The following is a 16,829-nucleotide window of genomic DNA, read 5'->3' as shown; positions in this document are numbered from 1 at the left end:
GCATTGGTCTTGCAAGGTTCAGGGCTAATTTGCAACAGTATATGGTGTGTTGAGCAATGTTGAACCCGTAGTATGCCATTTTTTTAATACATTTTGTAAGATATGTCAATATTTACCCCAGCATAGATGTTGTTTCATCCAAATACTGTCATATCATGTAGTTTAGAGGTGTGCAGTACCTCTTTTAGTAAAAGCTGTCAATACTTCCTCCACCACTGTCCATTTGGACTGTAGGAGGAGAACCGAAGTATCTGGAGGAAAAGCCACGCAGACAGAGGAGAACATGCAAACTGCACATTGTAAGGCCCTAGCTAGCCTGGTTTGAACTCAGGTCTTTCCTGCTGTGAGGCAACAGGCGCTAAACACTTAGTGAAGTCAAGTTTTTTTTTAGCTCCAAATCAAAAGTTTGTTTCCGTCTTGTTTTATAATCATGTGACACCTTCTACCCTTACAGGATCAATTCAGATAAAACAAAACAACTCTGATAAACTTCAGAAAGAGCAACAGACGAGGGATCCCTCATGCTGCACAGATAGACGTTTAATAGACGTGTACAGCATGTACAGCATGTACAGTACAGCGTGTACACTTGGCTGCTGTGCCAGCCGTACTGCTAATTTTTAGGTCTAAGTATTATACTCTATAACACTTTTCTTTAATTTAATTTTATATTTACTCTGTTTTAGTTATTGTATCTATCTGTAGCTATCTATCTAACATTTTTTTTATTGTATTATATAAACACTGTAATTGTAGAATTATAAGCAAATATAACTATGACATGTATAGTATTAATGTACAGTACTTTCAACTATCATAACGTCTCATATGAAGACATGTTTTATATAATTAAAGCTGGGTTGTATTATACTGTCAGACATTATCTGTTGTAGCATGCAGTTATGGATGTTCAAGTTGTTGACAACTTTATCAATAAACACTCAAAAAGACCTAATAACAGCTGTTATAATGAATGTATTAGATATGATAAAACTGCTTATAAATGGTGACTAGGTAGGTTGAATAAAGTGCAACCTTCTCTAATCATTGTAAAACAACTTAGAAATATAATTGTAATTTTGTCAAATAAGGAGCGAAATAAACATAGTAATTCATATTTGTTTTCATGGCACCATTCGTTTTCTAAGGTGGTGTCACTCAAGTGATTAACAGAGTTTTTGCAACAGGAGAGGTCTACATTCATGCGCCGTGAACACGTTAAATAAATGTTAAGGGTGTAAATGGGACCTTGGACGTGATCCACTTTCCTCGACAGAATCATAGAGTCTGACCAGGACTTAAAGTGGCCATAGTCATCATTCTTCTCCCAGCCCAGTAATCAAAGTACTTGGATGACAGTTAGCAGCGATATCCAACTCTGGGGACTCGGTGGCTCTGCTCTGAGCACGGCTACATCAGCACTTATGAATGACAGGTTGAATCATGTGTTTGCTGAATTGGACTCTGGAGGTGTCGGGCTCTTGGGGGGCTGTTGGGGTGCATTGCCTATTCAGGCAGCTGCTTGTGCAGCATGTCTCTCCGGACAGTTTGCATTAAATGTTAACACCTTCACATCTTGGTAACTTTGTGTAGAAACTGGCCTCTGGCTGACACTTTATCACAAAGTCTTTATACAGCCCTCGGTTTGTGCTGCTCTTGTGTATATGTGTGCCGCGCGGCTAATTTCACAAACAGCAGGATCGCTATATCCTGCCATCCTCTATTTACATGAAAAATGACTCCTCAGCTGTAACCGTCAGAGCATCTCCCATCCCTGTGCAAACACATCCCCAGAGTGGCAACATGAGGCTCAGAACACATGCTGTCAAATATGCAGGAAACCCATGGCTTCATATGCATATCAATCATTATGGGTTAACTGTAGCATTGCCATACCTGGAAAAAAAGCTGAGATGGATTGATGGATGGAGGGAGAGAAGCTAGATGGGTAGGTGGATGAATGGACAGAGCGAATGAGCTCGTTCCTGTGACAGAGAGATGTCATCATGACATACTTCCCCATAACACTCCGTCGCCTAGCACTTCGTCATAATCCTGTGAGGCATGAATCTTCATTTAATGCTGCTTTTTTATCCCGTGCATGTTGTTGTTGTTTTTCTCTCCAAATGAATCTTCCTTTCTACCGGAGAAACAGATGTGTGGAAACAGCTTGAGCTTTGAATTACAAGAAAATGGGATTTACCATTCCTCTCGCATTCACACACAACACCTTAATACGGAGTCCCATTAGCACCAAAATGAGGATGAGTTATTCACCCTGAGAACAGTTACACCCTCCAGTCCTCGGGGTGACAAAAACGGTCTCATTTGAGAAAGCTCATCTGGTTATGTGGCACCGTAATGACTCTGGATGAGCTACCTTTAGAGACTCAAGTTCACGATATATACCATTATTACTTGTTCATTACTGTGGAGGCTCCTGGCGATGACAGGTGATATATGGCCTTGCTGCCACCAAATTTGCCGTGGGTGTCTCTCCTCTGTTGAAATGTAAGGAGTACCTGCCAAGACCTGAGGCTCTTTAGAGTCTATAGTGCAGTCACGCTCCCTGAAGCCAGCACTCATATTGAAGAATATGTTCCCTCTTCAGACAGAATACGAGACAAGATCAGGTCTAAGAGACAAGAAATATGCATTCTGCAAGCCTATTGGGTATTCCAGACAAAATTAACGCCATGAAATGGGAGAGAGCATGAGAATGGGGTGGATGAGCCACCTGAGATGATAATCGTCTATTATTCAGCAGGTGCAGATGTGAATATTCCCACCACTGGACACTTTCCACTTTTCATTTGTGCACGCGCACGCATCCCCCAAGCTAATGGAGTCTGTGGAAGCAGCCCTGCATTTTAGTCAAAAATTGAGGACATGTCACACATTTGAATTGCCATCTGGAAATTGGCTGCAACTGTGCTCTGCCCAGATCTCCAGGTGACACAAAGGATCTAGTTAGCAATGCAAATTAGTGGGGAGGAAAATTTGAAGGAGTGTCCAACAAGTCAGCTTGGAGGCTGAACACGAGGCCAACAACATTTCATTGCAATGTTTTAAATGTTCATTTATTTACCAGTTTGGACACACGGCGGTTGCCCCTGGCTGTTTGTGCAAATTGTCCCTGTGGTAATGACTATTTATCAAGGCAGTTTTAATATATTCAAGCCCACTGTGAAGACAAAGCGGTGCTAAGAGAGCACAAACACAGATTCGTAGCCATTCTGCATCTTCTTGGAATATTTTTCACCTCCGTATCAACTCTAACTCAAGCACCTCCGCTGAGTATCTAGTAATCTCCTAATCTCTCTCCCCAGGCCACACGCCAGGTATCTGTAGTTAGATCTGTAGCGAAGCAGCCAGATTCATCTTGAGATAAACTGGGACAACATGACGAATAGATAATAAAGTCGCCCAGGGGGAGAGCGCTATCCGGGTTAACTCCACCGCATAAAGATACCATTTGTAATGATGGGCTGGAATCAACCGGGAAGTGCAAGTGAGCAAAGCTAACTGGGCTCCAAAGTGACCAAATCAGTCCCGACTTTGCTGATGCAGCAGATGGGGTGTACAAACCAATTGTAGCAGTGACAACAACAAACGGGGGTGATGAAGTACCACCGAGCGGCCTATCTGGGTCTCACCTGCTCACTGCTTCTCCTACAGGCCACTGAGCGTGAAGCGAAAACAGTCGTACAAGCGGGCGCAGTTATACAGTAATCATGACGAGATAACCTGTCAATGCTTTGGGGTGGCAATAAGGTCCATTGATTTATTTGGTCAGGCTCTGACCTCGTCACTCCCAGAAAGCTCATGCAGAGACCTGAGGGTGGCAGTAATGAACTCCTCCTCCAAAGCTGCATCAGATACAGAGCCCGATGCCAGCTAATTCTCGAGGCATCTACTGCGTGTGGGCCTGGGCTGCAGCCACCATGTGGCCGTTCCCCTCAGACCGCCAATGGAAAATAGAATCTTAGTGAAACCTCAAGTAGTAGCCTCACCAGTGCACCTCCAACCATCACCAGGAAATATACTTTAAAACACAGGAAGTTAGGTTGGATGAATCAAAACAATATAAAACAATCAAATGCACAACGACAAGAACAGATAAGAAATATAATTCAGTTTGTTTTTGACCTTGGAAATAGTAACAATGAAAAAAATGAAAAGCCACTTCCTAGCTTTTATGAGTGCATCCAATCAGAATCAGAATCCGTTTTATTGGCCAAGTATGTGTATGTAAATTATGAAAGGATATTTTTGTGGTTTTCTATAAGCTGAACACGGTAAACAACACAATGAAATATGAAAACAGTAAGACAATAGTGCAATTTTGCAGAATGCAAAGGGTGCTGGTGTAAAAATGGAACGATTAATGTCCCAGGATGCTAATATATATGAAAGTACACATATATTGTATATTGACAGTGATGATATTTACATGTTGAAAAACTGTGTATTTAAACTATAAAATATATAATATACAGATAGAGTGATTGCTTAGACTTACAGATTTTTCCTCACCCGACTAATGTTAAGTGTTGTACGTGACAGCCTGTTCTTGCGTCTAGCTGTTTTGGTGTACAGCGCTCTGTAGCACCCACCGGAGGAGAGAAGCTGAAACAGGTTGTGTTCAACATTTTGGACTCAGTTTTCACAGATGCCTTTCTTTATTTCTTTGTCGTTGTGTTTCAAACACATTTAACGGATGGTGTTGCTCATTTGACATGGCTGAGGTCATCAGCCTTTATACTTTAACATTTTTGTGACAAGGTCCCAAAGTCCAAACAGCCACGGTCCACAGATAGTACACTGTGTGGCTTGACTGCTTATGTGATGCACGGCCAGCAAATGGAGTCTGGGACTGACTTGGCACGAACACAATTATTACTTCAAAAAGCCATCCTTGAAGTAGCCTGATTCCAGCCCACTGAATTGCTGCCCATATGTTGAAGTGAGTGAGAATAATGCAAGTGTATTGTCTACATGCACTGGGCTTTAGTGGTGTGTCAGGTGTGTTGGAGGAACCCATATTGCAAAGTTTTTATTTGGACCACATTTGACAGCCCGGTCTCATCACGAGATCACTGATGACTTTTCCGCTCATGTCACCCAAACTTGAAACAATAGGATCTGACAAGCTCTGTTCTAGAAATTAGGATGCTTGCCAGGCCATCACTGCCAGCAAGACATTAATATTTCATGTGGTGCTGATATGGTAATCATTGGATCCCTACAATGACACCTTGTGAGAGTTGGATAACGATGGCTGTCTTTTAGGCCTGTGTGACTCTGGACTCGGTCCAACAGCTGAGGCACAGCCTGAACTGTGAATCTGCCAGTTAAAAAAGGCTGCGTTGCACCCAGTAGGCTGATAAAAGTCTCGAAAATGGGTGAAATAAAGGTGCAACGGGTGTCCTCCAGGTATCATGCAGACATGCAGCCTCTCTGGTTTAAGATGCCACACGAACGCGTTCCTCCGGGTTAAATATGCATTGGGTTTCATGAGGTTTGCGAGTGGGTCCAGGTGCCCGTTGGTGGCACAGACCCAGCTGGAGGATGTGGCTGACTCGCTCCGCTGGCGCTCAGGCTGGCATACTAACAGAGCCAGGGGTGCTTTCACAGCGAGTTGAAAGAGGCTGGCGCCGGTGCCACACACCCAGGGTTCAGAAACACGAGCTCCAGCTGCATGTCTACTGGCTCGCATAGCTCAAGAAAATTTGAGGCTGCAAATCTAAAGTGAATTCTTTAACCTGCAACATGGTGCGTTGCAAAAAAATAGCGATCTCATGACATTCACGATCCAGCGTCTTAATCACTTCTCCATCCCGATGCACGCGAGATTCTGTGGAATTAATTGTTGGGGTGAAAAAATAAATTTTCCAAAGATGAAGCTGCGAAAGGCCAACATGTCTAAAAGAGCTTAATATATTATTTCCCTGAGGCTTGAGTAAGCCTTCTATTAAAGTAAAACAATCTTGTCAGACACCTGTTGTTCTAGCAGGGGGTATTTATTGTTGGCCTTTGTCAGCACACTCTAATCCCTAGAACATGGCTGTATTACCAGTGTGACCTATTCTTGGTCATCATAATTTCCTGAGAGCGTGTGTGTGTGTGTGTGTGTGTGTACGTACGTGAGAAAGAGGGAGAGAGATTGGAAGAGGGAGAAGCAGAGAAAGTGACAGCAGTCCATGTGCATGAGTGTGTATGTGTGTGTCCAGTGATTGCAGGCACCCTTCAGCCATTTTCAGGTTTTTTTTTTTGACACCCAATGTCATGCAGAACAAATCGCCTATTGCTGACACCAGTGATTTCTTGTCTCCATTGCTGAGAAGTGTGTGTGGAGGCAAAACAGTTTGGGTCTTACAGACGGGGGAGTTGGACATTTCTGTGATTAAGTAGTAAGAGCCCAGGACGTGACAGGGTAACAGGGGACTTCATTGGTCATGAAAAAACTGCACACACTTGGGTCTATGGGCTATTTCTGAGAGTGTGTATAATTACTTCAAGAGTTTTGCTCCAAAACTCTCTGAATTGGCATTTAAGATGTGTGGAAAAAACTATAGAATTTCAGCAAAAAAAATTCAGCTTTACGGGGTTAATCGTTGGTGTTTGTGCATTACTAACAAGTGATTGACACACATAAGAAACAGTCGATTTTAAAAGCAAAGAGGGCTCTCATCATCTCACCACCTTCGCCACGCCTGCCTTGAATTCCTCGAGTCTGTCTATGGGCTTAACCCACTAATTGAGGCCTATGGTATTGTTCCATGCCTGTGGTTGGGTTTAAGGCCACAGTTATATTAAGACGTGGGTATTTTAACATCGATAACGCAATACACTATCAGCTCAGATAATCAGGGGTGTGTGTAGTCTGATTTATGTGTGAGGTTGTTGAGGTACAGTGTTACACTGTTTGGAACAGTGCTTAGTCAGTTTGAACCAAACACAAGAGATGGATGGAAATAAACAATAATGATACGGTGCTGTTTCTGTTGAAATATATAATAGTTTGAGCATGTACACACAGTCCTCTGGCGGTGTAAGTGGTTCCTGCGGGAGGGATAAATGGTGTTATGGGGACATCTACTGGCTAACGTGAGAGTAGGCGAAGAAGAGCTTTATTCCAATCCTCTGGTAGAATTCCCAAAATATTAGTTCTGTGTACTGGTTCTGTGCTATGAGATCATATTGTCCTTATTGTACCTCTAGTTGTCTCATCATAACATTATTTTGTTACTACTTACTTCCAACACGAGTCATGTCACTGAAGGAACGGTACGACCAAATCTGATTGTTATTCACCAGCCATTTAATGGGGAATTAACTTCATTTAGATTTGTACTTATCTTAGCGGATGGGAGTGAAATCATACTTTGGGAAAAAACCCAGGAGAAGCAGATGCTGCATGGCTTCGATGCAGAACAAGGGGGGGGGGGACATGTATGTGGAGGATTCCTGGTCAGTGAAGACTTTGTGGTCACTGCTGCTGCACTGTGACGACTTGTGAGTTACATTTCATCTTCCAGCACTCTTTGATTAATGTAATAAGTAACAATTTAAATGACTTCACAGTACAACAGCCTTTAAGAATACGCCACCATTTTATAAAGTGTACTGACAACCTCTCTATGAGCTCTTATTCAGGGAACCTAGTGTTGTTCAATCTCAAGAGGGCTGATAATGGAAAGAAAATAATAAATACACTGAAAATTTGACACTTGGTCAATTTGTTTTACTTTATTGTCAGCCTCATATTCCAATGATTTTATGATGATGATGAAATTAGACATTGCCATTTTTTAAGTTCTAATTGTGTGTGTCTTCTGTTTTCTGGGAAGGCTGGGCTAGACAACAAAGTACAATCAACTCCACGTCCAAGACCTGAAATGAAGAGAAAAGTTTTCAGAAGTACTGCTGGTGAAGGGTGTATCTATCTATCATTAACCTGCAAGTCTGTTGGAGAAATGGCATTGTCTTCCTGTCAATAGAAATAAAGTAGCAAAAATTTACTTTACTGACCAAATAGATTTGTAAAAAGTACTCCAAGGTCTAAAGCTCACTACACAGATTTAAACAATAAGAAAAACAGAATCATCTCACTTTTTAACTGAAGCCCTGCAGTGTGATTGTGTTCCTTCCATTTCCCCTAGCTGGTTCAAACTAGATGCCACATCCTGGGGATGACAAAACAGACAGGACTGCTCGGTAACCGCAGTCATCAAATACACCAAGTGGAAGTAGCAGAAACTGAAAATACTCACGTCAAGTCCCTCAACGTATTGCAGTAAATGTACTTGGTCACTTTCCACCACTGAATACAATATGTCTATGGGAAATGATGACGTGTCGTTGATACTAAATAATTACTCTGATCTTATTTTAGGGTCATTCAGGGTGATAGGACTGCTATTTACCCACTATGGGAACTGTATGGTGAAGTATATATTTGTAGTGACTTATTGTGTCTCTCTAAGGGTCATTACAGAATCACCACAGTGTGTCCGTGTAATAAATAAATAAAACATACAAACAACGACGTCTTAATTGGAGCAGTAATGCCAGTAGCCCTGCTCCTTGGCCCGACAGAAATGAATGACATTGCACTCGACCAGCTGGCACGTCACAGCGCGTGTAGCAGCCAATCACATTCCAGAAAGTGGGCAGGACCGATTGACGAACAGCCGTCTCATCCAATCAGAGTTTTACAACAGGCGTCGGTGCCCTCCTTCGCCCCGCGTGCAGCCAATTAGGACGCAGCATCAATTACTAATTCATTACATCGCAAAGGGGACTGACGCAGTTATTGAGGACCGATAGATACTCCATGCTTTTTTAAATGTATGACCTGAAATAACGTTCTTTTCCAGGCCGTGGACGTAAAGATCATCTTTGAAAAAAAAAAGAAGAAGAAGAGTAAAGAAGAGGGACTCCTGCTGTCATCTGGCTGTATGTCTAATCTCTCCACGCCTTGAATTTGGATGCCATTCCGGTTGGAGGTTGCGGTACACCCCGAGGACTAGATGCGATAACCAGGACGAGATATGCCGCAGCCGAAATCACGAAAAATCGCCATCCTCGGCTACAGATCCGTAGGTGAGTCCCGACCCGACGACGCACAGGGAAGAGGTGTTGGGGTAGCGGGGGGAGGATGGCACCTTAATGGCCTCGGATAAGACGCTGAGGCTCAATTTCAGCGGCCTTTTGTGTGAATTTAAGTCCATCATCCGAGCCGTTTACGCCTCCCGTAGCCTATTAGACTTAAATTATAGGGAGGATCAGCCGTGCATCATCTCACAGCGGAGGATGGAGCGCCACCAGGTGAGACGTGGCCTTGCGGGTTTTTATCACATGAGGCCTCCCGTTATGTGTTCAACATACATATAGATCTATTTATTTATTTATTTATTTTACTCAGACTGTCCTTATTGATATGTTTCCATCAGTGGCCCTAACCCTGGTTAGTGAGTGCCATGCTTTGTGAAAGGCCTGAAGGACCTCCGGGATTTGACGCATTGCTGTGCGGTTCATTTCATACCATCTGAAACCAAAGGAGCGCAATTCGGATGCGGCGTAAAGGATGTGCATGATGGCAAGATGGCACACGCAGACGACTTTAGGCCCAGCCAGCATACCAGCACTAACGCCAAACTCTGTAATATTGCTACGGAGACTTTGATTGTGTTTATGGCTGCATACCTACCCTATAAAACACATGTTATTAATCCCATTGTACTAATATATATGTTTGTGTTGCTTATTTTGAAGGCTTTGGTAGGTCATTTTAGATTTCACTGATGTTCTGATGATGATTTTATTTATTTTTTATATTGTGGTTTTCAGTCATAAATCATTTTGTCATCTTTAAGCTTGAGTCACAGTCCTTGGTTGATGGACACTAGTTGTGAGGGACTGCAAACCAATATTTGGAAGCGTTTAACTATTGATTTCCACATTTCCAATGATATTCCAACATGTAAAGGTTCCCTGTTTACAACATTCCTTTGTGTTTTGCAGGAAAGTCCTCCTTGACAATTCAGTTTGTGGAGGGCCAGTTTGTGGACTCCTATGACCCGACAATAGAAAACAGTAAGTGGCGAGTAGATGACAGTCTGAGCAATAGCCATACTTGAATACACAAGCTTTTACTGCATTTAGTAGTCCCTCTGCTCTTTTTGACCCTCATGTTGTATTTCATAGACGTGTATGTAGTTTTTATGACATTAGCAGATGTGGTCCTCAGGCAAAGTGGCCCACCCCTGACAAATATCCTGACACTTGAATACGCTTCTCTTTTTTATGCAAATATGTGAGACACTTTTCCTGCTGTGATTCATCAGTTAATCATGTGTAAAGTCATGTTTGGTTATCAGGCTGTTGGTCAAAGCTCTCGATTATACAAGTTTTATTTATAGAGCCCAAAATCACAAATTTGTCTCAGACGGTTTTACAATCTGAACAACCTATGAAAGCTTCTGTCCTTAAAACCTCAATTCTGAAAAGGAAAAATAAAAATAAAACAATTGGTCATCATGGTTAGAATCAATATTACAATTGTTCAACAATAAAATATCATCACGAAGTCCACTTATCCTGCGTTTCAAAGCTTTCAGCTACATCTTGTGGCCTTCCTCCGCGGATGAATTTGCTCAGTTGCCATTCAAATGTTTCCGTTGTCATCAACTGACCTCAGTATGGAACTGCGGTCCCATGTTAACAGCTGGTTGTATGTCACAATAGGAGTTTTTCATGCATCATAAACTACAAGGCTGCAACTAACAATTATTCTGGATTCATTGTTTGGTTTATAAAATGTCAGAAATTAGCTCTGACCAAAAGTCCAGCACTCAACATTTTTAATTTACAATGATACAAAACAGCAAATCCTCACATTTGAGAAGCTGGAACTATAAAATCTTTGGCAATTTAGCTAAAAAAAAGACTTTAACGATTATCATAATAGTAGCTGATTTTTTGGCAATCGATAATCGTTGCAGCTCTAATACAGAATCACAATACCAATGTTGTGTCATTAGCCTCCGTTTACATTTTACCCGTTCAAACCTGCAGTCATCATGTTGAGCTTGATGATTGATGGATGGGAAAGGAACTCCGACAAAATAATCCCCCTCATTATATCTCTTTTTTTTCTTTTTCTTTTAATGTAAAGTTTGCTAGTTATCATCAGTGTGGAGATCTCAACTGTGCATCATGATAACTATGTGACATGATGTTACTGAAAGAAGAAGAACGATAACAGAGAAGAGTTACCCAGCAGGGCGTGGTGTTTCCTCTCAGCCAATGTGTCCAAACACTACACCGGCTGATTTCACCAGTTTCCACCAGAAGAAGAAAACTTTCTTTTGAGGCACTGTGGAGAAGTCAGCCGGTGTCGTGTTTGGTCAAAGCTAAACATGGTTGCCTTAAGTGGAAAAAGCTTGAAAATCCCTGGTTTAGAGAGTGAACTTTGCTCGAATGTGCTTTAACGGTACATTTTGCCAAATGAGATGAACATGCTGCAATTCATCAACTTCCTAAACACACACATTCCCAGACACTCCAGAGATTTGAGTCTAAACTTTACCTGTAGGCTGTTTTTCTCTTTCCCCGACATGTTCGCTCTCATATAGCCCTGCGTTTCTCGAGTGTGTGGTCCGTGTCTATAAATAATCTCTGGGTGGTTAGCATAAAGTGGAGTGTCAGCGAGATGCTGCAGGCAGTGCAATCCCTCAAGTCCTGTAGATAATGTGACCCATCTCCAGGCAGATATTGACATTCTTGTGCCGGATGAACTCAGTGGTACCAAAATGGATCCGTAAAGAGATCTGCACTCTAAAAAAGAGTAGAGTAATGAAGATGCAGCACAGTACTGTATAGTGGAGATGCTGTTGTATTTTCCCTATTTGTCAGTCTTAGGAAATCTTTGCCCTCCATTCCATCCATTAAAATGTTTCATTTCTACTTTCTATTATATCTAATTTGTCTTTTCTTTTAAACGTAGCATTTACTAAAATGATCACAATAAATGGACAAGAGTACCATCTTCAGCTGGTAGACACAGCAGGACAGGTATGCTGATTGATTTATATTTGAATGTGTTATGATTGTGTTATGTCCTAGTTGGGTGTAAATTCTGCATCATTAAAGGGAAACTACGCCCATTTTCAAAATTCATACATGTTATTCCTATTGTCGAAGACAGCCAAAAAAATATTTGTCAACATGAACATTTCTCTCCCAAATCTAAAAGCTAGAGTGCTTAAACTCCCAATGGAGCAGCTCCAGACTTTATACTTGATGCCAGTTTGAGACTCTCTGACTTCTGGTTTTGAGACGTTCGTGTCTCGACAAATTACAAAAACTCTTGCGAGACTCGCTCCCCGACGACCTATCCTAACCGAAACCCTTCAAGCTCAATGCCTAACCTTAACTATCTTTCGAGAGTTTCGCAAATGGTGATTTAACATCTCGACACGACTTGTGAGAGAGTAGCTCGTGTTCACAAATATTCTCTGACCTTTCCTACTCCACAGAAATAACATATTTGAATTCTTAATTTCGGTGGCATTCCCCTTTAATTAGTCAGAATTACTTTTAATTTCTGCTCTTCCAAACCTGTAACCTTGCATACTAATTTCTTCACAATTTCTTGCTCTATAGGATGAGTACTCCATCTTCCCACAGACCTACTCCATAGATATCAACGGCTACATTCTGGTCTATTCCGTTACATCCAATAAAAGGTATAATTGTACTTCCACTTTTTAAGAGCAAACAAATCGCTATGACGTTCTGTATAATGAGTTGAAACTGCGTTGAAATGCTGAAGAAGAAACTTTCCCCTCGTTTGTTCCAGCTTTGAAGTTGTACAAGTTATCCATGAAAAACTATTGGACATGGTGGGAAAAGTTCAGTAAGTACTGCTTCTTCTTCTTCTTCTTCTTTTGCCGGCCAAGGCCATCCAAGAAGTAAGTGATGTATCACGCATAAATGACAACGTGCCGTTGTGCTTTTCCCTCTAATGCAGAGTTCCAATTATGCTGGTCGGAAACAAGAACGACCTACACATGGAGCGGTATGTCCTAACACACACCTTAATTGTACATTAGGTCCACCGTGGACACAGTCGTCATTTGAAAGGGCAGAAATGCAAAACTCAACATTGCTGACATCTGACACACAAACGGAAACACAGAGCAGATCATATTTGGTTCACAGATGATCCAAAAGAAGGGGGAAGCCATTTGTGCCAGGCCAGCACTGTTCCACTTGCCTGTGTGCGTTTGTGTAGCCCTGCAAATGTACCGTACTCAGTGGAAGCAGACTTGAACTGGGTTTAACTCTGCAGCCTTACTCTGAATTATTGATGTTTCATCCTGTGTTTTCTTTTTTTTCTGAAGAGTAATCAGTTGTGAAGAAGGAAAAGCATTAGCCGAATCCTGGAACGCTGCCTTCATGGAGTCCTCAGCTAAAGAGAACCAGGTAAGAGATCACAATCAGTACTTTGTTTATGTTTGATTTGGTTGTTATCGAGGCCTATTTATCGTCTGTTAAAAAGATACCACTAAAAAAAAGACATTTTTAACTTTTATCTATTTATTCTGTGCTGTAATAAATAGTAGTTGGCATGAATTTGAGGATTAAATTGTCACGGTTGCTGAATGTCATCAGGTGTATCTGGGCTTCCGCTTGAAGAACAAATTTGTAACGGAAAACTTTGAGGGCATGTAGTTTGAAAGATGTGGGTGTTTACCAGGCAGGAAGGGTCTAACAAAGAGATTCTCTAAAGTTGCATTATTGGAAAATATCCAGCCGTTTTGTTTAAATCTCTCTTTTTCCACCAAGTTTATGGAAGAGCTGTAATAAATCTCAGTAACAAATCAGTGCCTCCTTTAAGATTTTCACTATAAAACTCCCCTTTGATACAATGTATGGCCAATTAAATTCAATCACTTTGCAAACGGATCAAAAGGCTTTGCGTAATGTAAAAGGAGATCTATTACCCGGCTAGTTCCCCTCAGCTCTACAGAGTGTGTCAGTGTCTTTCAGCTGATCATTTTGGATCAATGGCTAATCAGTGTTCTTTCCAGCCACAGCGGGCAGCTATTTTCTGCAAAACAAATCTAAAAACCCCTGTAACCAACGCTGAAAGAGACTCCAAATGAATACTAATGCTGCTCTGGGTCTTTTGGATGTGTAAATAACTCTTTACACTGCCCCCAAGCGGCCAGAAATATCAATTCATGCACATTGTTCAATGATTCAAAATGTTATCCGCCACACCCTCCAAGATACAGCATGTTTGCAGTTCCCTTATCAAGTTAGCAAACCACAGTGCTTGACTGTCTTTAAATGCACATAAAAACAATGCCATCTTTGTTGTGCCTAAAGTCAATGAGGTTACACTGGATGAAGCATATGCTGCTGGACAATTTAAAGTGTGTTGACTGAGACATGTGACAGTGTGTGTGTGTGTGTGTGTGTGTGTGTGTGTGTGTGTGTGTGTGTGTGTGTGTGTGTGTGTGTGTGTGTGTGTGTGTGTGTGTGTGTGTGTGTGTGTGTGTGTGTGTGTGTGTGTGTGTGTGTTCGTGCTTCCAGACAGCCGTGGAAGTTTTCCGCAGGATGATCCTGGAGGCAGAGAAGATGGACGGTGGCGTGCAGCCAGGAAAAACGTCCTGCTCCATGATGTAGAGCCGCCCAATCAACACACAGGACACTGCACTGGGATATCCCGTTACTTGAAGGCTAGCTGCCAGTTCTCCTCCACCTCAGCTGACTCCACCCCTCCAGGGTCTTAAATATCCAATACTGTCTATTTATGGCTCTGATTCCACTGTTATTTATCAGTAATTCCTATTCCCTTTTGTCATCCTCATTTTTCTTTGTGTGTTTGATTTTAAAAAAATAAAAAGGATGAGTGGCGGTCTTCTATTTCCCACAATCCACCCCTCCTCCATCTCTGTGCTCGGCTCCGATGCAAAACACAGAACTTGGGTGTATCAGAAACAAATGTTTTCCTGTGCTCGGTTATAACGACTACTGTAACTAAGGCCAGAGATAGTAATGGCTTGATGCATCTTAGCTTCTCATTACGCAGCTTCCATATAGGCAACGAGTCCTTCTCTGTTTTAAACAACAAGAGATAAGAGAAATGTCATGTCTGCCATGCATACGCTCTGAAAATGGATACGTTATCGCAGACGTTTCTTCTGATGCATCACCAGCTGTTTGGTCCCTCTAATATATTCAGCTCTTTTTCTACTTAATCTCCACGCAGTACCCACTTCTCCATCCCTGAGTTTGTTTTAATAGCGGTTACTGTCAGCCCAAAAAAATCTGCATCCATTTTCTAATGTTGAAAATGTTGTACAAATGTTTTTGATTGTAATCATTAAAGCAAAAAGTGGTTATGTAAAGCAGGGTTGAGTGTGGTTTTTTCACTGGCTGATGGGTAAGATTTTTGTCACCCGGGAGGCAAAGCAAGTTTATTTCGTTACCTTTAAAATTGCTTAACAGAAGGGATAAAAAAAGACTAATAAATACAGCAGATGCACAACCTTATAAGGATAAAATACACTGAGTATGTTACTGGTTATGTTAGAGGTACTTGCGCAACAATCAGGATTTTAGCAATATTAAAATCTGGATCTGGCGACAGTTTGCTCACTGTTATTCAAATCTGATCAAACTTCAATCAATATTAAAAGTAAGGAATGAGGTCAAAGGTCAGTGCAAAGTCCTGAGAACTTGCAGTAGCAGCATGTGCTCTGAATGAGCTGAGGTTGTCTGAGTACCTTTTGTTTTGGACGCTAAAGAAAAGACCATTACAACAACCCAACCTGCTGAAAATGAAACTCTTGCCTGAACGTGGATCCTCTTAACTCCTGGTGTTTTTTTAGTACGCTACTATGAAGACTCTGCTATCGACTTGATGTGGCTGTGAAAAAGAAAACTTCCGAAGAGATAAGAATGAGAACAGTCCCTCACTCTTTGTCAAACTGCTTTTATTTGTCAAAGGAAAGGATTGACAGCAAATTTAGCTTTGAATTCACACATGCGTATGCGCCTCAAATATACTCCAATTCATTGCCATTTTAGAAGGTGTTGCACATGTCTTCTGTACAGCACTTGATGTTGATGTAAGCGTTCATCCTCAGCATTAGGCACTCTGACAGAGACATGCATTTCTGCTTTTGGCCAACTAGGAAAGGATAAAAAAAAGGAAAAGGATTTAAGAAAAGTAGAGTCAGTATTTGACATATTGACATGATTCACAAACGTTTTTAATTTTTTGACACGAAGCTGACTTTCTACTAAATGTTACGATGCCTGGTACTGTTTCGAGGTCTCAAGCTATTTTTTTTTCTTTATACATTTTTCAGGCCGTGACCTTAGTTTTGGTCCCATGCACGCACACGTTTTTATTCAGTGAAGTTCTCCTGTTACTTGACTATAATTTACAGCAAAGATAATATTCATATTTGCGTGTGGTAATCAGTGTTTGTTAGTGATAGAATAGCTTGAGTATGTAGAGAAACTCACATGGTGCTCTGAGGAATTGGACAGCAGCGCAGGCATTCTTCTCTGGCTTGCAGGTCTCGACAGTGAGCTCACAGGTTCCTCCAGCTTCTTTGGAGATACACCGGTGGCAGTTCAGGGCTTCACCTGAAAAAACACAAAAAAAAAGACATTAAAGCAGTCATTGTGTTTCTGCCTCTGTGGCCTGATCATAGTGTGTTTTCTGTCGGAATCTCTCCAGGAACTATTGCAAGTTATTAGTCAGATTTAATCTACTTAGATGTTAGAGGTGTGCATGA

The 16,829-nt window shown here is 41.6% G+C and overlaps 1 protein-coding gene across 1 annotated transcript; it reads left to right on the top strand.

Annotated features, from left to right (window-relative positions):
* Positions 1-8,800: 8,800 nt before the first annotated feature.
* rheb (Ras homolog, mTORC1 binding) lies at positions 8,801-15,422 on the top strand. The gene is made up of 8 exons (XM_076098543.1): positions 8,801-9,108; positions 10,030-10,101; positions 12,014-12,081; positions 12,673-12,755; positions 12,869-12,925; positions 13,040-13,087; positions 13,413-13,494; positions 14,611-15,422. Exons 1-8 carry the CDS (start codon positions 9,057-9,059, stop codon positions 14,701-14,703), a joined length of 555 nt encoding a protein of 184 aa, XP_075954658.1. The 5' UTR covers positions 8,801-9,056; the 3' UTR covers positions 14,704-15,422.
* Positions 15,423-16,829: the final 1,407 nt, after the last annotated feature.

This window comes from Anarhichas minor, unplaced genomic scaffold, assembly GCF_050575085.1.
Source record: "Anarhichas minor isolate MPS153535 unplaced genomic scaffold, ASM5057508v1 ptg000024l, whole genome shotgun sequence".
NCBI lineage: Eukaryota > Metazoa > Chordata > Actinopteri > Perciformes > Anarhichadidae > Anarhichas > Anarhichas minor.
This window is presented reverse-complemented; position numbering and strand designations above follow the sequence as displayed.